The sequence below is a fragment of the Pyxicephalus adspersus genome, chromosome 3 (assembly GCF_032062135.1).
Source record: "Pyxicephalus adspersus chromosome 3, UCB_Pads_2.0, whole genome shotgun sequence".
In the NCBI taxonomy this organism is placed as follows: domain Eukaryota; kingdom Metazoa; phylum Chordata; class Amphibia; order Anura; family Pyxicephalidae; genus Pyxicephalus; species Pyxicephalus adspersus.
Window position 1 is genome coordinate 103,645,919 of NC_092860.1, and position 23,315 is coordinate 103,669,233.

Consider the following 23,315-nt stretch of genomic DNA (forward strand, 5'->3'; position numbering starts at 1 on the left):
GCTGTGCTGTCTCAGAAGAATGCTTCCGGCAAGTTAAGGACCTTTGGGTTCTTTTCTAAGAAATTCTCTCCAGCTGAGAAAAATGATGCCATCGGAGACAGGGAGCTTCTTGCTGTCAAGTTTGCCCTTGAAGAATGGCGCCATTTGCTGGAGGGAGCTCACCAAGCTGTGACCATTTTTACAGACCATAGGAACTTACAGTATCTTCAGACTGCACAACGTTTGAACCCCTGTCAAGCCTGCTGGGCTTTTTTTTTCTCAAGCGGCAATTTCGTACTCACCTATCGACCAGGTCCCAAAAATGTAATGGCAGACACCCTTTCTCATTCTTTCGAGAAGGAAAATTCTGAAGTGGAACCAGCCTTCATCATAGACCTGGCTCAAATCGTGCCCACGTCCCCAGTCCAGCTGCTTCGAGTTTCACCAGGAAAGACCTTTGTTCAAAAAAGCCAGTGTCCGTTGGTCCTTCGATGGGAGCATGCATCTAAGTTTGCTGGGCATGACGGGCAAGGGAGGACCTTTGAACTGATTAGCTGTAGGTACTAGTGGCCGGATCTAAAGCAAGATACGAAGGACTTTGTGGCCACATGTACCAAATGTGCCCCACACAAGGTGCCACGGAAGCTTCCCTCAGTCCTGGTAATTCCCCTTCCCACTCCGGAACAACCCTGGTCACACATCTCCATGGACTTTGTCACCGACCTTCCATCTTCCAATGGTTTCACTACTATTTCGGTTGTGGTTGATAGGTTCTCCAAAATGGCCCATTTTGTTCCTCTACCAGGTCTCCTGCCTGCCTCGACCTTGGCGAAGATCTTCTTCAAAGAAATTGTTCGCTTACACAGCTTGCCTTCCCACATAGTGTCTGATCGCGGTCTAAAATTCACTTCTCGTTCTGGAGGGCCCTTTGTTGTCATCTAAAGATCCATTTAGACTTCTCTTCAGCCTATCACCCCCAGACCAATGGGCAAACTGAAAGAATTTTTCAGGCGCTAGAACAATACTTGCGTATTTATTCCAATTCCCAGCAGGACGACTGGTTGGAACTCCTGCCATGGGCTGAACTTGCTCACAACAATTGCGTTAGCGAATCCACAGGTCTCTCTCCCTTTTTCATTGTTTCCGGTCTTTATCCCTGGATTCCTTCCCCTGTTCCTTTCGTGTCAGATGTTCCTGCTGCTGCCCCTAATCACTTCCAGCAGGTTTGGAGAAAAGCCCAAGAAGCCTTGCTACATTCCTCTGCATGCTACAAAAGGTGGGAAAGAAAGGCTGAAAAGAAGAGAGCTCCTGCTCCCCCGATGACAAGTTGTCCCCCGATGACAAGGTTTGGCTTTCCATCAAGCATATTCGCTTGCGAGTGCCCTCTCTCAAATTTGCACCTCGCTTCATCGGTCCGTTTATTGTCTTGTCCCAAGTCAACCCTGTCACTTACAAGTTGAACGAGTCATTTATGGATTCACCACCCAAAAATTAGTAAAAAACAAGTGTAATATCTAACTCAACAAAAAATGCATTCCCCAGTCTTATCCATATCGCCAGGGAAGTTAAAGAGAATAATTCAGAAGGGCCCTGGGTGCCACCTCCATGACGTAATGTCAGGTAAAGCAAAACAGATAGCACTAGGGTCCACAGACTAGCTGAGGGATGTTTATTACTTTATTATTAATAACAATAAACAGGATTTATATAGCACTAACATATTATGCAGCGCTGTACATTAAATAGGGGTTGCCAGATACAGACAGTGACACAAGAGGAAGAGAGGACCCTGCCCAGAAGAGCTTACAATTGAGTAGAAATGATTAGATTGTCAGTCATGACGTACCTCAATATGTATTCAAGGTATTGTGTATTATATCATAGTTTTTAGTAGAGGCAATGCCATAAAAAGTTGTCCACCTTTAAGGCACTATTTCAGCCCCCCAAAAGGCAGTCCTATTATTAATAAACAGCATTTATATAGCGCCAACATATTATGCAGCTCTGTACAAATGGGTTGCAAATGACAGTGACACAGGAGAAGACCCTGCCCAGAAGAGCTCACAGTCTTGGGGGCAGGGGGAAGTATCACACAGTAGGCGGCCCATGGCATCTCTCTGACCTGACAGACATAAACTGCTCAGGGAACTTCTGGGGGAACCCTGGCTGAGAATCAATGGCCTACTGCCTGGCTCCAGCTTTATGTGGCCATGAGGTGACTTTTATTATGTGGAGATGAAATCAGTTCCCTACATGAACATTGGGGCCTCAAAATATTTCTGTCAGAATCCTCTCGTGTTTTCTCTATGCTGTGATGAATATCGCTCTATATGAATACACAACACGGTTGTGGTGAGGTGCAGCTCACACAACGGAGAATACGTTGTTGTATAATTTAAACAATAACGTTCAGAGGACACAGAGAGTTCAAACAACAAACAGAACAAAGAGAGAAACTTCCGGATGTAACGTCACTCGGAGCACGCGGCTATGAAATAAGCCGGTAAAAGCCGTCATTCCCGCGAGATTTTCCGCCGTCTGTACGTCACACACAAATTAGCCCCGCCTCTCATTCAATCCAATCTCGCGAGCGCGCTCCTCTACACATGGTATTGTTACGTAACCCCTTGAACGAAAAAGTACGATAGCTATAGGTTCCCTTTCCGCCAATACCATCTTGACGCAGACTTTTTTTACGGTAGGGTTGCTGTGCTCGAGAATAATATTGATAAAAAAGAAATAACAAGAAACTCCGAAGCTCCGCCTAGTGACTAATAGAAGGCGAGGCGGTAGGATCTCGCGATATCTCATTGTACGCTACTGTTACAGTACAGGCGCGCGCTGGGATAAAAAAAAAAAAAAAAGTTGAGAAAGAAGGCTGAGCGCGCGCGCCCTTGTCGTAGTGTATCTCCCGCCACCAGCGCGTGTCGTAAAGCGCCGCCCACCTACTGAGCGCCGGCTGTCCGTGTAAAAAAAAAAAAAAAAAAAAGCCGGCAGGCTGAGCGCGCGCGCCCTTGTCGTAGTGTATCTCCCGCCACCAGCGCGTGTCGTAAAGCGCCGCCCACCTACTGAGCGCCGGCTGTCCGTGTCCATTGTACCCCGGTGTGCGGAGCTCTGTCCTGGCAGAAGACATGTCTGAGGAGAACGCCGAGCAGCAGAAGCTGGAGGCGATGGAGGAGGAGATGGCGGGGGAAGAGGGCGGGAAGAAGCCGGAGCAGGCTGGGGAAGAAGCCGGTGTAAAGGAGGAAGCGATGGAGGTGAGCGGCATTATGATAAAACCACATATCACCCCCATTGCTAGGCCGGGCACCTGTGTCCGCTCACACACACACAGCTTCCATGAGCAGGCCACACAATATAGGGCTGGGTACAATGGTGGGGCCCGTGGCTGTGTGTACAATGGGGGTCCTGGCAGCCTGAGCACAGAGGAGCCCTATGTGTGTCCTCATTGTCAGCCCCATACCCTCCTCACCCATCACCTCTACCAGAGGCTGAGACATCCATACAAGTCTCTGTGTCCAGACTTCACTCAGCTCGCTGGGACTTGTAGTGCTTCCCATGACTAGCTTGTGTCAGAAGGGTGACCCATTCAGAGATCCACCCTTCTCTTACTATGCAATCCTAACTCCAGGTGTACTTTGATTTGTAGTCAACTCAACCATTTTTGCATTCACCTGTATGAACTGGCTTTCAATCACTGACCGAGAAAGGTTTAGCAGCTTAAGTAACAAATAAATCACAACTACATACATCGCCTATTGGCAACAAGTTGCTAGTGTCTTTATTCAATAATCGATTGTAAGTTCTTTGGGGCAGAGTCCTCTCCCCCCTCCTCCTGTGTCATTGTTTGTCATCTGCATCCCATATGTAATGTACAGCGCTGTCCATTGGTAATAATAATAGAGAGTATTGAGGGAGAGAGAAGGAAAAAAGTAGGCTGAGTATGTTTTTAAAAAAATATATTTTAAATTTTATTTAAACATCCTAAAAAGCTAGACAGTAGCCATCTATACTTGGCCCTAGGCTAACATTCATGCGCTAGTCTTATCATGACATCGTACTTATATAGTACATATGGCTGACCGCAGAGTCAGCTCCAAGTACGCATATTAACATTATCTAATACTTATTTTCCCATTCTAAATGTACATCTTTACTTACCTCTGGTCTTTTCCCCCCATTTTCCCCTCTCCTCATCCTTCGTATGTCCAAGTGACTACTGGATTTTATGGCCAAGGTACCTTCAAGTAGAATTGGTATCAGATGTATCTTACCTATTAAGAGTTTCAGCAATACCATCAAGTAAGCCAAGCAGTTTTCTAGACATTATCATAAATATTCCTACTGATCATATTGTATGGTTTATACTTAATATTATTATTACCCTTAGGGTATCCTAATCCCCTGAAGAAGCCTTGCGGGGCAAAACGAGTAGGGTAGGAAACCAAGTGTTTTGCTGTAAACGTAACTCAATGTACAATATAAGTACGATGTCATGACAAGACTAGCGCATCAATCTTAGCCTAGGGCTATGTATAGATGGCTATTGTCTAGCTTTTTAGGCTGTTTAAAAAAAAGTTTAAAATTTCTTTTCCCAAAAAAGCCTACTTTTTTCCTTCTCTTCACCCGCATTACTCTCTGTTTCAATTTAGGCTGGGCAAACTGGAGTTAACTCCCCTTTTGAACCCTCTAAAAGGTCTCCTCCTTTGGTGGAACATATTTCTTACTACTAATATTAAAAAATAAATTCCCATGCTAACTGCTTTACGTCTGTGAGAACAGACAGGGTATATACACTGACATTGCTGTCCTGGTTGTATATTATACATCTTGTCAGTTGCTGTTCTGATCTTCTGAATTTAAAACCTTCTATACACCAGATCCAGAATCAGTATTCTGATCAGGGGTTCATCTAATTGTCTCACAACTTGTCACACAGTTATTGGTCATCTCCTCGGCCCCTTTTAGCTGGGAGCACCACCCGGCACTTTTCAGTAACTACCTGGCTGTTTTTGGGACACCCACTTGGCAGATTAGAATAGTTGGGGTACTAGGTGTGTAGCACAGACTGTATGGTGAATAGAACTTTTATTCCTGCTCTATAAATACAAACTCATTTATGTAACAAGGGTCGCTTTTTTTTGACAGTTGTCATACAAACTTTTCTGTTGGAGGTCTCTATTCCCGTTTTTGCTGTTAACCCAACAGTTTGGGTTTTCCTGTGCTTTTATTCCTGGTGACAGGTAATATGTTACAGTGTGGTAATATTGGAAGAAATGATTTCTGTAACATGACTTTTGGTTTTCAGAATCTTCTTTAAAGTTGTTGTGTGACTTGGTTAGCTCCAGAACTTTTCTATCAGTACTTCATAATCTGTAGTAACTGAATTTGTGAATGGATATTTCATTCAGCTTTACATTTTCATTAGTAATATAGGATGTTTTACTATAAAACTTAACAATACTAAATAGATTATTCTACAAACAGTAAGGGAGCCACCACAAAATTTAACTTTTTATGCGTAAATTTATTTTGCCCCTTTGAAATGTAGAGCTGGAATTGGTTTTAAAGTATTTTCTAAATTACAAACCTAGAATAAATAATCTGTAATTCAGTGTTTCTCACACAGGGTCCCTCCAGAGGTTGCTGGGGTTCCTTGTGCAATGAGCAGTTTGTGCCTTTCAGGACACATCCCATAGACATCAATTATCTTTTTGGCTATCTGTAAGGGTGACATTCTTCCCACTGACCACCACACTAATGCACTGTGTAAGCTGTGGATATAATTATAGTAGGGGGTTCCTTAAGACCTGAAACTTATTTCAAGGGTTCCTCCATGGTAAAAAGTTTGGGAAACACTGCTGTAAATGTAGTGTCAGAGTTTCTTATCTCTCTTACTTTTCCAGGTAAAAGGCTTAGACAATAAATAATTAGAATTTAAGCTAAAACATCATAAGAGCCAGGGAACTAGTTCAGAGAGTTCAGCAATGGCAATGTCTAGTCTGTCAGTGGCATAGTCTACAATCCTTATAACTGCTTGTGACCATACAACAGACACATCAAATTGCATACAACAGACACAGTAAACATATGATTGTTTTCTCATTTACATATACCTAGACATGGGGTACTGCATGATCTGATTCCTTTGCAGAAGATTTACTGTTAAACTGAGATCTCTGGGGTTCTTTTAACACATTTACTGCCATCTTCATTCCCCCATTATGGCAAACGACCTTGTTTTTAACTTTCGACTTTTTGGAGCTGTCCAATCTCTATAAATGGACAATAAAAGTGTTGTTTCTATGTTCACTTGGCTTCGCTGTGAGTCCAAGTTGTCTTTAGGAAGATTTGGAAATGAAATGGTAAACTGTTTACCAATTCTATTGTGATAAATGGATGTATTTGGGTCTGAGCCCTTTTTGATTTACAGGCTCCATTTCACAAGGGCCTGCTTAACTGAAAATTGAGATCCTAGTTCCTTTTTTGTATGATCCAAATTATGGCATTAGGGTTTTTTGGTTTGTTTTTTTAAAATAAGACCATATTTTGAGGACCCCATCACTGGACAGCTAAGAAAAAGTGTCTATGTCTAAGGGCTGGAAAATCACTTGACCAAGAATATTGGAAATTTAAATCCCACTGACTAGGGGTTATATGGGGTAGCATCACTGAGTCAATCATCACCTCCCTGTTCCTCCTCTGCAGGGTACTGCCTGCCTCTTGACACTTTTTGATTATTGGTCTCTTATACCTTCAGACTTCATCCTGCACACACTGCTCACCTACTTGTTCTTACACAATCCTTTTAAAGCAAGCAGATTTTCATACATTTAACCCTTTTACTACCAAGGATCCAGTTCTTAAAGCAGCAACTATGCACCATACAAACAAACCCTCATTAACTTTAGCAACTGAAAAATTGTTGATTTAATTCTGTCCCATGCTGTCCTGGATTCTTTCTTCGTTACAGTGTGGAGGAAGAGCCAGGCACTGCCACCTTCTTTTGCCTACGTCACCAATCTCTGCCTGTGCAGGTTGAGGGTCGGGTGACGTATCCTCCTGTATATATGTGTGTAAAATAAAAAAAATAGTGCCAATCTCATTGCGCTTGTGTGAAATTGGCACTTTTTTTCTTTACCCAGAAAAACTCCTTCTTCTGAGTTATGTGATGTAGATTCTGTACCTAGAACTTCTCCAGATTTCCTGAGGTCAGGCTTGGACTCCTTCAGGATGTAATATAGCACCTTTCTCCCCCATTATATAGTCTCCATATACAATCTCTATAGGGATGAGATCTTTTTGTTGATGTTTTTTTCTTGGATCTTCTCAGACACGATTGTCTTCTATTAGAGGGAAACATGTAGACAGCTCAACTGAACTTTCAAAGGATCAGATTGTTCCATGTGTCCTAACCAGTTTTGGCTGCTGGATATTGAGAAAGTCTTCTTACACCCTCCATGTTTCCTTTAGGGTTATTCAGATTTGTTTGCCACAGGCTGTACCTGTAGAGGAAGAAAAGGCACAGCACAGTGGCTCAGAGGTTTGCATTTTTGCCTTTGCTGCGCTAGGTCACAGGGTTACATCTCCGTCAGGACATTATCTGCATGGAGTTTGTATTTTATACCTGTGCCTGCGTGGGTTTCCTCCCACATCCCTAAAAAAATGCTGTCAGGTTAATCGAAATTCCCTCAAAAATTGTCCTTAGATTTCATTAATGACATATGACCATGATAGGTACATTAGACTGAGCCTCTTTTAGGGACAGTTGGTGATATGGCTAAGGACTTTGTAAAGTACTACGTAATATGTTAGTGCATATATTAATAATACAGGATATCTGGCTGGGAATTCGGGACACTAGTGGCGTTGGGCTATATTGGATGCTTCATTAGTGCAGCAGCCTCTAGTGAAAACTTGATCATCGGGGATCATCTGCTGATTTTGTGCGGATGTTTCGAGATCTTATTTCTCTCCTTAGAGGATGTGTTCTGGTTTCTCTTTGGTGCCGATCTGTTCTGACCTGTTTGGTGGTTCATATAGTCCTTAATTTGAGAATAATAGTTCCTGTTTACGAGATAGACTTGTAGTTTTTTTTTTTGTCCTATTGTTTCAGATTATAGTGTTTACTTTTGGCTTCTTATGGGTTCTCTGGTCCTGTTGGCCCATGTCTTCTGAAAATTTTTTTTTCTCCCACACTGTAACCCTTTTTTCTAAATGGTGTTTTGTAGCCTTGATTCATTCCACTGGGTGTGTTTTAGTCACCCTAAGTGTCCTTGACATTATTTCTTTGCTGAGTGTTGTCTTTGGTTGACAATTTCTTTTTGGTTTTAAATATACATGCCAAAATATATATTTATATTGTAATTGATATGAATTGTATGGCAGCATGGTCTATTTAATACCACATATAGTACCATCCATTTTTTTTTTGTTCCTCTCATAGGAAGGAGAGTCTGAAAATGAAGAAGGTGATTCCCCTGTTAAACAAAAGGATGACGCAGATCCTGCCTATGAGGAGAAAAGAGTAAGTTTATACATCTGTTATCTAAATGAGCATGATGAAAAGTTATAATGCAATTTTACAGTCTGCTTTGAAAAAGTTTTTTGGGTAGGGCAGTGTCTGTTATTTTGTGTGTATAGCCTAAACCGTCACCACAGAGTGGTGAATCTCTAATGAGGCTCCATCAAAATTAGACACGGGGACCACATTTTAAAGTGTTAACTGCAGTTAAAGGGGGTAAAGTTTAGTTATTAGCAAATAAGCTATACAAAATGGTAAATGCAAGTCATCTATAGTCAAAAGATATAAGTCTTTACCATTTATTTACCCTTTTACTGAGGAGCCCATGAAGAGGTTCTGGTTTATGTATATCTTTAAAAGTTGCAAAAATGCAGTTAGTCTAGGACAGTTAGGGAGAACGCAGTATTTTTAGTTGTCCATCTTAAACTACTCTAAACCAATGTTTCTCAAACCGTTCTTTGGGCAATGAGCAGTTTGTGACTCTCAGGTCAGTTTATGTAATTTTTTTGGCTTTGTCTAAACGAGGCATTCTTCCTACTGACCACCACGCTAATGTACTGCTGTGGATATAGTTGTTATAGGAGAGTTTTCTGAAGACCTGAAAGTTATTTTAAGGGTTTGCTCATATTAAAAAAGTTTAAAAACTCTGCTTTAGTATGAAATTCATGTTCACTTTTTATTTTAACTATGAGGCTGTAACCAGAACAGAAAAACACCATAGCTATATTAGCAGCATAGAATGGGCTATATCAAACACTGACTTGAGATGTGAATATTATGAAAAATCTGTCTGTTTTGTTTAACGTTTATTATTCCATCTATAGCTAAAACCTTTAAAGTGATTTGTATAGTATGTAAATCACATTGTAATATTTCCAGTTAAATCACTTGTCTATAAAATGTGGCATTTCCAAAGAATTAACTCATACAAAACACTTTTAAACTGAAAATAAAGGTTGTTTTTTAGTAGCAAATTATGCGTCATTTTTTTCAGGCCTTTTGTTGTGAACTGATTTTTTTTTTTCCTGTAGCAAACTGACAGGTCCAACAGATTTGAGTATCTCCTGAAACAGACAGAGCTGTTTGCTCACTTTATACAGCCAGCAGCACAGAAGACACCAACTTCACCATTAAAAATGAAGCCAGGGCGTCCTCGGCTAAAGAAAGATGAAAAGCAAAATTTAATATCTGCTGGAGAGTAAGTAGTTAACATTTTCTTAACGTGGATCTTTTCTGTATTTGCTTCCTAAAGGTCCCTGTTACAGAGGAATAAACAAATAACATAATTATTGCAAAGAAAATGATTTGTCTTGAAAATATATTGTAATCTTAATCCTTCACCTTGTGTAGCACCACTATGCCTAGCTTGTCAACAATTAGAAAAAAACAGTCAACATGTGTACAGATTAAAAACCCATTATACGAGGGATATATGTGCAGAATTTTTGACAGAATTACACTTTTTCTCTTGCTAATAACTGAAAATGAGGATAGGCTGTTCTTAGCATAAAGATGTGCCCACTGCTTTCCAGATCTGGAGAATATTTGCTGACCTTTTTGTAGGCTCTTGGAAGAAGTAGTATTTGTGAGATACAAACTGGAGGTACACTCTAGGCCCCCTTCCTTCCAACTTTCTCATTTTACTTCACAGGTTGGCAGGTCCCCTCTGATCCCTTGGTGCTCTTCTAGAACAAGAAGCTGTCCCAGTTCCTATAAAGGAACACTTTAAATGTTTTTTTTTTTTTTTTTTGTAATCTGTTTCCAGAATGGAGTATCTACTTTAATCTGGACCTCAACACGCTGAAGAGTTGTAGGCATTCTGTCAGCTAAGGGACTTGTTCCTCTGATGATCATTAGCTTCAATTTGGATCCTTGTACAAAAGTTACCACAAGATCCCTCTTTTGGGGGGGTCTATTCAGGAACACAGGTTCAACAGCCTGTGTTTATGCTAATGCTTTTTGTTACTGCTTTCTTTAAAACCTATATAAGATATATATGTGTGTGTGTAAAATAAGGTACCTTCTTTGAGTCCACAGAGGTGTTACTTTGACCAATCAGAGTCTTTATAGCCTTCAAGAAGTTTTCTTCAAGAAGTTTCTGCGGTGAAAGCTAGGCTTCTAGTATAGAGGTGACTTGGGGATCTATTTATAAATGTCTTCATGCAAGACTTACACAAATTGTGTATGAATCTTGTGTCAAAACATTCAATAGTCTCTGTAGTATGTATGTTTTGCAGTCAAGAAACTTTCCTGCATGGCAACTTGTTTTTCAAATGTAAAGTTCCACTTTTCAGAAGTCTGCAATGTTGACTGTGTTTGAAGTCACTTGACCTTTTCCAAACTGCCTGTACTTTCAAGGATTTTTTTTACCATCATATCTTTTATATATTTTCACCTAAACTTTATTTTTTTTACTATAGTAATCGGCATCGGAGAACAGAGCAGGAAGAAGATGAAGAGCTGTTAACAGAAAGTTCAAAGACGACAAATGTTTGTACCAGATTTGAGGAATCTCCTTCTTGTAAGTGTAGTTACTATTTATTTAACCACGAATGGTTTTTGGCTGGTTTGTGTCTATTTCATGATTTGCATGGTACCTGCAAAATATGAATTAAATATGCAATTGCTAATGGATAGTTTGCAATTGGTAATGGATAGTTTTCTTTCTTGCAAACTTTACAATATGCTGTTGGATGCTCTGTGATCTGAAATTGTTAGCCAATGGCCAACTTTAACGTTAACTCCTGTGAGAGTTATTTGTTTTGTAACTGGTATTATGTTGAAGTATGTTTAAAGTGACTGCAAACAAGAAGTTAAATCTAGGTAGCAAGAGATTTAAGTGAGGTGTAGCCCTTATTTTTTATGTCACATTTCTATTTTTTGCGGATGAATTTCACTGATCCGCTCTGGAAGCTAAGGAGAGCACACACCTATACAGAATAGTGATGTCTGCTCTGAAACTAGGGCCACTGCTAATGCTGTCACCTCTCCCATTTAGATAAAAGAAAACATATATTCCTCCCACCGCCTTTATTATCATCACTTCACACTAATTTTTCTCACATTCCTGAAGTGCAGCCACTAACAAAACAGTTGTGGATCGTACTTATAAAGCAGTGAATCTGACATTCACCACACTTTTCCTGCTGGTCACTCTTCTACTTTATAGTGTTTTTCAAATAGCAGCCATCAGTAATTGTTTGGGGAAATTCAGTTTTGTGGCTTCTGAAATATGTTCCCTGGTTCCAAAGCTGGAGAGGTCATTCTCTGTGATGTGACTTGCTTTGGGGCAAGTGATTGGATGCTAGGGTTGAGCACTGCATTATGGAAGGAATTTGGAAGCTGTCCCTTTATTAAAACTATGGGGAATTTTTCAGTGGCAGGCAAAGAAGGTACAGCAAGGTTGCCCAGGAGAGGGAAGTATAAAACAATTGGTGGCTTTAGGTAGATTGTAGCTTTGTCATGAATGGACAAGGTGACAGCATCTCTTAAAATGGAACTAAAATTCCGCTTTTAGGTTTGCATGATCAGGCAGGCCATTATTGCAGAAAAGGGAAGGCGATGTCCCTTCTGCAAGAATGCCTCCTACCTGCCTGCTCCAGGTTTCTGGCCTCCCTTGCATGTGCCGGGCTCAGTGAACTTTACATAATGATGTAATACGTTACATAATCCCAGCATGGCTGAAGAGCATCCAGAAGAAAAAGAGAATAAAGATGGACAGGTGAGCTGCGCAGATTTAGTTACCCTATAATGTAGAAAGGCCTTTTATTTTTTTGTATGATGACAAGTTTGTACTTTTGCCTCCAGATTCTAACGGTATAAATTAAATCCATCTTGACTATTGTTTGTTTTGTTCTGCAGATGTAAAAGGTGGCACATTAAGGGATTATCAAATCAGAGGCTTGAATTGGCTGATCTCCTTATATGAGAATGGAATAAATGGTATCCTGGCTGATGAAATGGTAGGTGCATGAATTAATTTATTTTTTTTTTTCATTGTAGTTCAAGGGGTTTGTAGTAATTAATGTAGCTTTTGATTGTGGGTTAATCATTTTGAAATGTATATAAAAAATCTTCAAATAATAGTGCTGCCAGTGTGCTAAATGATTGAAGTACATTTGGGGGCATATTGTATATATGCACTGCTTTGTGGCATCCCAGGGCATTGTTATACTTGATATAGAAATTTTTTTTATTGCACTTGATACAGAAATAAGATGTGCTTACCCAACCTTGAAAGTTTGATATTGTCATTCTGAAAATAATAGGAAAAACCTTCATTCCTCAAAGTTTGCACAGGAAAGTGACAGGAAAATGAGTAGAGCCTGGTAAAAGTTCAAGTTTAGCCATAGTGCAAACAAAGAGGATTTTAATTTCTATTTTCAAATTGTAAAAAAAAAAGTTATTTTTTTAAATTAGCATTGGTGTATTGGCTTTATGGAAACGTACATTTGAAAATTTTAATTTGTTTGGTACCACCTATAATCAGCAATTCACCAAGTCATTTTTTGTCAGTCAGTTATAGCATCTGAATGCTACAGTTTTTTTGTTTTGTTTTTATTAATGTATAGAACTTTATCTGTTTCCTTCTAGGGTCTGGGTAAGACTCTACAGACCATTAGTCTTCTTGGGTACATGAAACATTATAGGAGCATCCCTGGGCCCCACATGGTGTTAGTCCCAAAGTCTACCTTGCACAATTGGATGTCTGAATTTAAAAGATGGGTGCCATCCTTGCGTGCGGTGTGTCTTACAGGTGACAAGGAGCAGAGAGTAAGTATTTCTGCCTTTTAATAAGGATTTTTAGCTTGTGTGATTGGATCTTTCTTTAGTAAGTTCAGTCTCGTTGAATATTGTAATGCAAATTGTCTGTTAATGAGACCATTTGTTTTTCAGGCAGCTTTTGTCAGAGATGTTCTTCTGCCAGGTGAATGGGATGTGTGTGTGACATCTTATGAATTGTTAATCAAGGAGAAATCTGTTTTCAAGAAGTTCAACTGGAGATACTTAGTTATTGATGAAGCCCATAGGATTAAAAATGAAAAATCAAAGGTGAGTGTTTACAACAACAATATATACATCTATATGAATATACAAGGAAAAAATACATTAGTGACCCTTGCTGTCACTATCTGAATATTGTGATTGTCCATTTTGTTTCATTTGTGAGAAAATGTGATTTTAACTATGCATCTCAGCTGGATTGTGTCTTTAAAGTTTTGGCATCTATGCTGTGCACCTTTTTTCAATTAGGTTTATGGTAGGCTATGTGTAGTTTTCATTAGTTATTATAGATGCATACTCCATAGGACCATGTTGTGAAACCTGAACCCCATCTTGGTAAAGAAAAGGGAAGAGGTAATGGAGCAAAACAGGATCATTTAAATCTGTAGGTAGTGTGAAAACACCCAGGAACCTTATGCAGTTTAAAAACATGTTAAGCATGTTCCTCGGTTTCTACAGTTAGAAAAAAACTTCACTTTTTTTACTTCACCTACACACCTTTTTTTCTGATGAGTGTTTTCAGTTAGATATGTAAGGAATGTAAGATGCTTGGTATGAAGTAGCCATTTCATCTATTTTTATATTTTTATTTCAGTTGTCTGAAATTGTGAGGGAATTCAAGACGACTAACCGTCTCCTTCTAACTGGAACCCCCCTTCAAAACAATCTGCATGAACTTTGGGCACTCCTGAATTTTCTTTTGCCTGATGTCTTTAACTCTTCAGAGGATTTTGACTCTTGGTTTGATACCAATAATTGTCTTGGAGATCAGAAACTAGTAGAACGTCTTCATATGGTAGGTATTTACTTTTTATATATAATAAGTTGCCTAAGCTGATGGTGTTGATTAAAAAAAAAAAAAAAAAACTTGTTTCTCTATGCTAGAGATCCAATTATAGGTTTGGCTTTTTAATCCTGTAATCCTCCAAACAGTGAGAAGCTTGCATTCCCAACTTTGTTCTTCTGTAACTTGAACTTTTGTGTGGTTCCCAGGAACTCAAGCACAGAAATTTAACCAATAGAAAATCTGAGAGGTAGAAGGCAGTTTGGGTGATTTTTATTGAACAGCATCTGCCAAAAATTCAAATCTGTTTTTGGGTTTACTGATAAATACAGCAGCCGCTTTAAGCTAAATACAATGGACTTGTGTGGCTTGTAATGGTTTGCTTAATAGTTTAATATCTTTTTCTTTTAAATTCTTTTTATAAAACAATCCTTTCTTTTTTCTTTAGGTGTTGAGGCCATTCCTTCTCCGTCGTATTAAGGCCGATGTGGAGAAGAGCCTTCCCCCCAAGAAAGAAATTAAAATCTATGTTGGCCTTAGTAAGATGCAAAGAGAATGGTAAGTTAGAAATCAAACTGAAGCCAACGTCAAAGCCATAAAAAAATCTTATAGTGTAGGGTCATCTTAAGAGTCTACAACAAGCAAAAACAAATTCAATGTTTATCAGGAATCCCCCGCCATATTTTAATGTTACCCACCTGATTTTGTACTCTGTCACATAATCACTGGGCCTGTGTCTCGTCTCTTAAGCAAGTAGTACGTTTTTAGGAATAGTTATGCTGGGTGGATGCCAGTCTGAGAGGGTAGGTCATGCAGAGAGCCCTAGGTAATGCCACCATGTTGTGCCTCTGTAATTTAAGCTGGAGTCCAAATAATACAATTGGTGGGCCAGGAAGAGGCTGCTGAAACAAGAACTAGATAATGCTGGATGTCCTCCAGTCAGGATAGGAGATGGGTTCTGTCTAACTTTCGGCAACTTATGATGCACTTTGTGAGTAGTGTGCGGTAGATTTAGAGTAAGCCATTTCGATAGAGCAGCCTATAGTACAATGCAGAATGGAAGGTAAGGTTCTGCTTTAAAATGAAAACCATATTGAAACCTAAAGGTAAATATTCTACCACGATTACTTAAACTTTTTTTTCTTCTTAGGTATACAAAAATCCTGATGAAGGATATTGACATTTTGAATTCTTCAGGAAAGACTGATAAAATGCGACTTTTGAATATTCTAATGCAGCTGCGAAAATGTTGTAATCATCCATATCTTTTTGATGGTGCTGAGCCAGGCCCACCATACACTACAGATATGCACTTGGCTACTAATAGTGGAAAAATGGTTGTTCTAGACAAATTGCTTCCAAAACTGAAGGAACAAGGTAAATTATCGTGTGTGTATGTATGTATATATATATATATATATATATATATGTGTGTGTGTGTGTATGTAGATTTAGCGTCTGACAAAAAATTCAGGTTTAGTGTGTTTTGTTTTTTTTATATAATTATTGAACTTCTGTATAGAATTGTGGGAATCTAGTTGCTATTTGTGGTTTTTTTTTTTGTTTTACACATTCTCTTTTTTTCTTCTAAAAACTGGGTAGTGTTATAGCTAAAGACCTCATTGAAATTGTTTTATGTGATAAACAGGTTCACGTGTACTGATATTCAGCCAAATGACAAGAGTCTTGGACATCTTGGAAGATTATTGTATGTGGCGAAACTATGAATACTGCCGACTGGATGGGCAAACACCACATGATGATAGACAGGTTTGGATTTGGACTTTGATATTCTTTTTTTTTCCCTCTCTTTGACAGTGCTTACAAAACAAACATATTTTTATTTTCTGTATTTTTCAGGAATCTATACTTGCATATAATGCTCCTGGTAGCTCAAAATTTATTTTTATGTTGAGCACACGTGCTGGTGGTCTTGGCATTAACCTTGCTACTGCTGATGTTGTCATTATATATGATTCTGACTGGAACCCTCAAGTTGACCTTCAAGCCATGGTATGTCTTCAGTTTGTTTGAATGTTAAGTATTACGCTTACCTGCTTTAAAGGTACTTTTAAGGATAGAACAAAGGTAGCTACTAATAATGATTTTTCAAAGGAAATCTGTGCTAAGAATATTGGTAAATAATTGGAAAAAATGGGAATTCTGTACTTCTAATCTGCATAGATTTTTAAGGTCTGTACTGGACATCTCCCTATTCTCATCTGTATTTTTAATGAGTAGGTGCTCATTTTATTTTAGAGCAGATATTGATAGCCACTCTCCATTATGAGCTGCACTATGCACACCGCAGCCTATACCATTTATAACTGTACAGTCCTGAGCACCACTTTTTTTTAATGCGCTTTAGTATGTTTCCTTTTCCTGATTTTATTTGATGTGGTTTACAAAGTCCACCTTTGTTACAAATTTACTTTAAAAAGGAATATTCCTTTCAAAATAGCTAGTTTTTTTCCCCCACTTGTTAAATTATTTTTTTTTTCCTTTTGTACCATTTAGGATAGAGCACACAGAATTGGACAAACAAAAACAGTCCGAGTCTTCAGGTTTATTACAGACAATACAGTTGAAGAACGTATTGTTGAGAGAGCAGAAATGAAGCTGCGCTTGGATTCCATAGTTATTCAGCAAGGTAAGTGAATTTGTGTCAAAGCACCTGTGCATGGTCAGTATTATAAATGGTACAAATAGCAATACTTTTGCTTTACAGCACTAAAAAAAAATGTTTGTAAGGGACCGTTTACACCTATGAGCAGTCAGGTGCTGTCAGACCAGTGCACATCGCATACATTAAGGTGTATTTGATGCACATTTAGAATCCAAGACATAATGCTGCAATGAAATAGGTTTACATGGGTCCTCTGTTTGTGTAGATACTGCAGTAGTCTTAAGGTTCAGTATGTGTACATTACACCCATACAGAAGCAGATAATGGCAGGGCTACTTCCCGCCTGTGCTAATATGAATCCTACAAAATACAGCAGGGTATGCTATGACTAGTCTGCCTAATCATGCGCTGGAATTGCACCATTCCGGCCTGGCCAGTCAAGATGGTTCAGGATCTGAAACCCAGAGGAGGACCAGCCATAGAACGTGAACTGGTGATGTTTAAATAACATTTTGTTCCGTCAGGTAAGTTTCAGCACTTTACTGCTAAAGTGATTTATTATTACCTGTTGCCTTGTCTTTCTCCACATTAAACTAAGATATAACACTCAACAGCTATTTGAACCCTTATCTTTTTTAATCGGCTGTAATTTTTTTTCTCGTTTGTTTATCACAGGCAGGTTAGTGGATCAAAATTTAAATAAACTTGGAAAGGATGAAATGCTGCAGATGATTCGACATGGTGCCACACATGTATTTGCATCAAAGGATAGTGAAATCACTGATGAAGATATTAATGCTATCTTGGAAAGAGGTGAAAAGAAGGTATGGGACTCTCCGAATTAAGTCTCAAATTAAAATCCTTTTGAATTGTTAGAGCACAAATTGATAAAATCTTAACTCATATTTTTTTCTCTTTTCTTTCAGACTGCAGAATTAAAAGAAAAGCTCTCAAACATGGGTGAGAGTTCATTGAGAAACTTCACTATGGATACAGAATCCAGTGTGTACAACTTTGAAGGAGAAGATTACAGAGAGAAGCAAAAGGTAACGGTAATAAAACTATTGTGTGTCAAATTGTTTTTTTTTTTTTTTTCTTAATTAAGAATATGCTTTAAATGGCTTTCAGAAAGTTTTTCATGTAACAAAAGTATTTAAGATTGCTTTTGGAACTAGTAGACTAGTTGAGGTTTAGTAAAAAGGTGTAGCTTGAGTAATTTCAATAGTGATCGGCTATAATTTTGTTACTCTATATTTATTTACAGATGGCATTTACAGAGTGGATTGAACCACCGAAACGTGAAAGAAAGGCCAATTATGCCGTGGATGCATACTTTAGGGAAGCACTTCGCGTTAGTGAACCAAAAATACCAAAAGTAAGTGTGTATAACAGCTTTTGTGGCTTCTGATCTGTGAAAGCAAAGTGCTGTGTTCAAGGGGTCTTACCAAAAGGTATCTATGTTTTTTGATTAGGCTCCCCGCCCACCCAAGCAGCCAAATGTTCAGGACTTTCAGTTCTTTCCTCCACGGCTGTTTGAACTATTGGAGAAGGAAATTCTGTACTACAGAAAAACAATTGGTTACAAGGTATGGATTTAGGCTTTTATGATCTATTATGGTTTAGCTTTAAATTGAAGGATTGTGATGCCCAATTCTGTACCCTCTTTTTCTAGGTCCCACGCAATCCTGAATTACCTAATGCTGCCCAGGCACAAAAGGAGGAACAGTTAAAAATTGATGAAGCAGAGCCACTAAATGATGAAGAGCTAGAAGAAAAGGAAAAATTGTTGACACAGGTTTGGTTTTAAGAGTTTTTACCCAAGTACAAGACATAATTTGTCTGACACTTTATTTTATTGCATACTCATTTTCTCTTGACAGGGCTTTACCAATTGGAACAAAAGAGATTTTAACCAGTTTATTAAAGCCAATGAAAAATGGGGACGGGATGACATTGAAAATATTGCCCGTGAAGTTGAAGGCAAAACTCCAGATGATGTAATGGAGTATTCAGGCAAGTGTCCTGTCCATACTCATCCTTGTTTTCTACAAAATGCAGTCTGAAGTAGTCATGCAGCCAATCTTTATTATGATAGACTTTTAGTACACTGCAGGCATTTGGATTTATTAAACACTGATAAAAAGTTTTATAGCTGGAGTGCAACAAAGTATGTTGTCACAACATTGAGTGTTCATTTTTACTCTTATCAGCTGTAAAGTCCACTGGACTTATTTACATGACTTTAGAAGCGAGATAAAGTAGGGCTGTCCATCTCCAGTCTTCAGGTTCTTCATACAGGCAAATATTTTTATATGAACAGAGCTTATTCTTACTCTTTGTAAACAATTTACTACATTAAATGCTTCTAATTGGCGTAATACTAAAAATGCATGCCAGGAAACTCTGAAAGAAGTCATAGAATTAAATTAATGAGTTTTACTTAAGGACATGAATGGTATATTCCACATCTTATGGTGAAAAGGGCTGTACAGTTGGTAATCTGTCACATTGAAGGATACCATTTGTTGCCCCAGAGTAGCTATTTAGGGGCAAAGACCCCTGTAAGAGCTTATTCACAGCAAAGGTCTGTTTTTATTTGGTCTATTCCCAGCAAAGCTCATTGAAATGCTTTGTGTGCATTTAGATCGTGGTAGCCTTTAGCTTGTGTTAATCCTTTAAAAGGTAACTTCAATCTATACAGGTTCTCCTAAATAAAAAAAAATCTAACGTATACTTGCAGCATTTTTGTGTAATGAATGTTTTGCATTGTTTTCTTTTTAGCTGTCTTTTGGGAAAGATGTAATGAACTCCAAGATATCGAAAAAATAATGGCTCAAATAGAAAGAGGAGAAGCTCGGATACAGAGGAGAGTAAGCATTAAGAAGGCTTTAGACACAAAGGTAATTTGAAGCAATATCAGTCTTTCATTTTTCATCTTGCACAAATTCTGTCTTAACTGTACTGCAACACAATTTTTTTTCTTATATAGATTGGTCGATACAAAGCACCATTTCATCAATTAAGGATATCATATGGCACAAATAAGGGAAAAAACTACACAGAGGAGGAAGACCGTTTTCTAATCTGCATGCTACACAAACTTGGTTTTGATAAGGAAAATGTGTATGATGAGCTTAGGCAATGTATCCGTAACTCTCCACAGTTCAGATTTGACTGGTTTCTGAAATCCAGAACTGCAATGGTAAGCAAACTTTGTTTTTATAAGGATATCTAAAAAAATATTTGCAGTATCATTAAAGAAACAAAATTGTGATCTTTTTTGTATGGAAACATGTAAACATTTTTGTTGTGTTGATTATGATACTTATAGTTAATAATCCTAAATGTAAATAGAAGATTGCATCAAAAAAGCATTCTGGGTTTGCGGATTTGTTGAGATTTGTTTGGTATAAATAAATATTATAAATAAAATGATTTTAAACAGTGCAAAACTTAGGCTTATTATAGCCCATTGTGGTCTACTACATATTGCAAAGATGAAAACTATTTCAAAATCTTGCTTCTCCCTTGAGACATAGCTTCTTACTGGCCTCATTAGAAAGAAATGTTTGTTTCTATAGCGTGAATGAGCAAGTGTCAATTCATTTATCAAACCAGCTATCTTTCCCAGTTGTGACTGTAAGCTCCTTTTATCACAAAAGACATTAATCTATAACAAGGTTGCTTTTTATTCACCTCAGGAACTTCAAAGAAGATGTAATACTTTAATCACATTGATTGAACGGGAGAACTTAGAGTTAGAAGAGAAAGAGAAAGCCGAGAAAAAGAAACGTGGACCAAAGGCAACTTCGGTAGGACTTCCATATAAATTTTTTTTTTTTTTTTAATAAACCAAATTCTTGGTAAAGAAAACTTATCCATATAGTTGACTTGCCCTGTAATATATGATGTTTCTTATTACTGTGCACTAATGGACATTCATCTTGGGTAGTACAAGCCTGTTTAAAACTTGGCAGTTGTTTGATGGTAAAACAATCATTTTGGAAGTCTTTGATAGCTTGCAGATTATTTTTTGAAAGTTTAAAGGTGCTACTAATAATAAAAAAAAAAACCTAGCAAGTTAAGCCCCCCCCCGCCCCCCAGCGTTCTAATTCTGTCAGTTTTGTGATGCAAAAGATGATCGTATTTTCCTATTTTTTTTTGCATTGGAATTTTTGTTTATATTGTGGGCCAGCGAGCAGCGGCGTGGCCGGGACCCGGGTGGTATTTAAAAGCAAATTACTCATAATCTCTAATCACCAGTATATTTATAAAGGCTCCCATGCAAGTCACCTTTCCAAGGTAGTGTTTTGCCATCATATGCTGGTTTTTGCATTTTTGAATGCTGTTTCCCAGATGCACATGCACAAATGCAAGCCGTACCTAGCTGATTTTTTTTTTTTTTTTACCTAGCGTTTTTTGGTCAGTCTCCACAGTTATGTCCCTTTGAAACAGCAGGTAAAAATATTACAAAATGATTTTGTCACATATACCTGGTAAACAAACATGTAGCTTAAACTCAGTTTAAAAAACTAACGCTCCCGAGGTGTCAGTTCCTGAAGTTACATTGTGCAGCAGTTGTTTTTTTGTTTTTATATCAGTAGGGTTGACATTGGCAGAGGTAACAATTTTACTTTAGATTGTCATTTTATTAGCAGCTTTATTTAAACAGCCAGTTTGAGTAGTCATAGAACCAGCAAAATTTGAATCATGTATAGGAGAGCTTGATTAGCCTCAACCCCAAAAAACATTCTAAAGGAATTTGGAACTGATGTAGAGTTTTTTTCTTAAATGGGGTTCCATGTTACCCTAAGGTTCCTCCAGTGGTTGCTAGGGGTTCATTGAGCAATGAGCAATTTGTAACTCTCAGGTCAGTTTAACCGTTACCAATGACCATTTTAGTTATCTGTAAGGGTGGCATTCTTTCCACTGGCTAGCAATGTAAGAGGCATTCTTCTTACTGACCACTACACTAATGTACTGTGATATAATAATTGTAGCAGAGGTTTCCTGAAGACCTGATAATTATCCCAAGGGGTTCCTTCATGTTAAAAAGTTTGAGAAACGCTGATCCTAGAGTTTTTAAGAAATCATATGTATGCCTTCTATGACCATGGTATTTGTATTTACTCCCCTTCCCCAGCAATTTGATGGTTTATTTTTTATCAAACACATTTTTTTTTAATTTTTTGGTTTCTTTTTCTTTTTTTTTTTGCAGGCACAGAAACGGAAATTGGAGGGTGCTGCTGATGGCAGGGGAAGAAAGAAAAAGCTTAAACTTTAATGTGTGTCTTTTGTAATCAGTAAATTTCAGAAGTAGTTCTTTCTTTACGGGTCTTCATAAGATGTACTGTACATTGATCGGCTATTATGTCATTCAAAGACATCAGGTTCATCTGTTTATTGAACTAGGCACATAGTACTTATTGTAGTTCTTTTTTAAATAAAACAGCTGTGCTGGACATTTTTTTATTTACCATTAACCTTTGAAGTAATAAAATAGGCTTCGTTAAATGTTATTGTTAATGCGTTTTTTTTTCCCTCCCTAATGTTCTTGGAACAAAAAATCTGTAAATTAAGGACCATTTTTGTATTTTCTTTGGAATAATACCTACTACACAATTTTGTAAGATTCACTGAATACATATCTAATTTTTTCATAAATATTTGAAATTGTGCGTGTCTTTTTTTTTTTTCCTGCTTTCCTGTCCAGACAGGTGGTGTGGTAACCACTTCCACACACTCATGATTTGCTTCTGCATGTAGTTTCTAATCCACAGCCAACCCTTGGCAATAAATGGGACAATAGTGACTGGTTCTGTACCACCTGTTTTTAAAAAACGCTGTCATTCATTTTCTGGGTGTGTTGGATCAATTGTGCAATAACACCATGTGTAACATGATAAAACTTGAGCTATGGCGACACACTTTGTTCACGTATCAACAAAACTATCAGGAACCACTGATATGTGAGTCAAGGGAGGAAAGCACAGTGCTTTGCTGCTCACTTCTCCATACAGAACAGGTGCCATGTGTCTTGCGCGTTCATTCTTTTGTCAATGGAAACACTCAATAAATATCTTTTCCAGCAATGCAGCTTTAACGTGTGCACAGCCTTAGTCAGGACTGTTCAGTCTGTGAGGAGCCCAGAAAAGCCGATTTCCATTTAAACAGCTCTCACTTTTGTAGGGCACACTTTACTGAATCTCTACAACATCAGATTCAAAGGTTGCTCCCTCCCGCTATGGTATTCTGTATACTACTTTGATGTGATTAGTCATGCTGGAGGCATTCCCTAAACCGAGTACCGTTTTAGGCAAGGTACTGTTTAAGGATGCAAACACTATCTTTTTTTTTTTTTTTTTTTTTTCAATATAAATCTGATTTAGAGTTATTCA

The 23,315-nt window shown here is 38.2% G+C and overlaps 1 protein-coding gene across 1 annotated transcript; it reads left to right on the forward strand.

Annotated features, from left to right (window-relative positions):
* Nucleotides 1-2,954: 2,954 nt before the first annotated feature.
* Nucleotides 2,955-22,583, forward strand: SMARCA5 (SNF2 related chromatin remodeling ATPase 5). Its single transcript, XM_072405872.1, has 23 exons — nt 2,955-3,236; nt 8,426-8,506; nt 9,535-9,701; nt 10,924-11,024; nt 12,365-12,465; nt 13,097-13,276; nt 13,400-13,555; nt 14,103-14,303; nt 14,740-14,849; nt 15,442-15,668; nt 15,940-16,061; nt 16,152-16,304; nt 16,809-16,941; nt 17,593-17,741; nt 17,844-17,963; nt 18,182-18,292; nt 18,390-18,503; nt 18,590-18,712; nt 18,798-18,930; nt 19,699-19,817; nt 19,907-20,119; nt 20,619-20,729; nt 22,136-22,583. The coding sequence occupies exons 1-23, from the start codon at nt 3,111-3,113 to the stop codon at nt 22,199-22,201; spliced, it is 3,117 nt and encodes a 1,038-aa protein (XP_072261973.1). The 5' UTR covers nt 2,955-3,110; the 3' UTR covers nt 22,202-22,583.
* The last annotated feature ends 732 nt before the right edge of the window (nt 22,584-23,315 follow it).

Coding starts and splice junctions, on each gene's coding strand:
- SMARCA5 (XM_072405872.1), top strand. CDS start 3,111: ATGTCTGAGGAGAACGCCGAGCAGCAGAAGCTGGAGGCGATGGAGGAG. Junction 3,237..8,425: donor TAAAGGAGGAAGCGATGGAG/GTGAGCGGCATT, acceptor TTCCTCTCATAG/GAAGGAGAGTCTGAAAATGA. Junction 14,304..14,739: donor TAGTAGAACGTCTTCATATG/GTAGGTATTTAC, acceptor TTTTTTCTTTAG/GTGTTGAGGCCATTCCTTCT.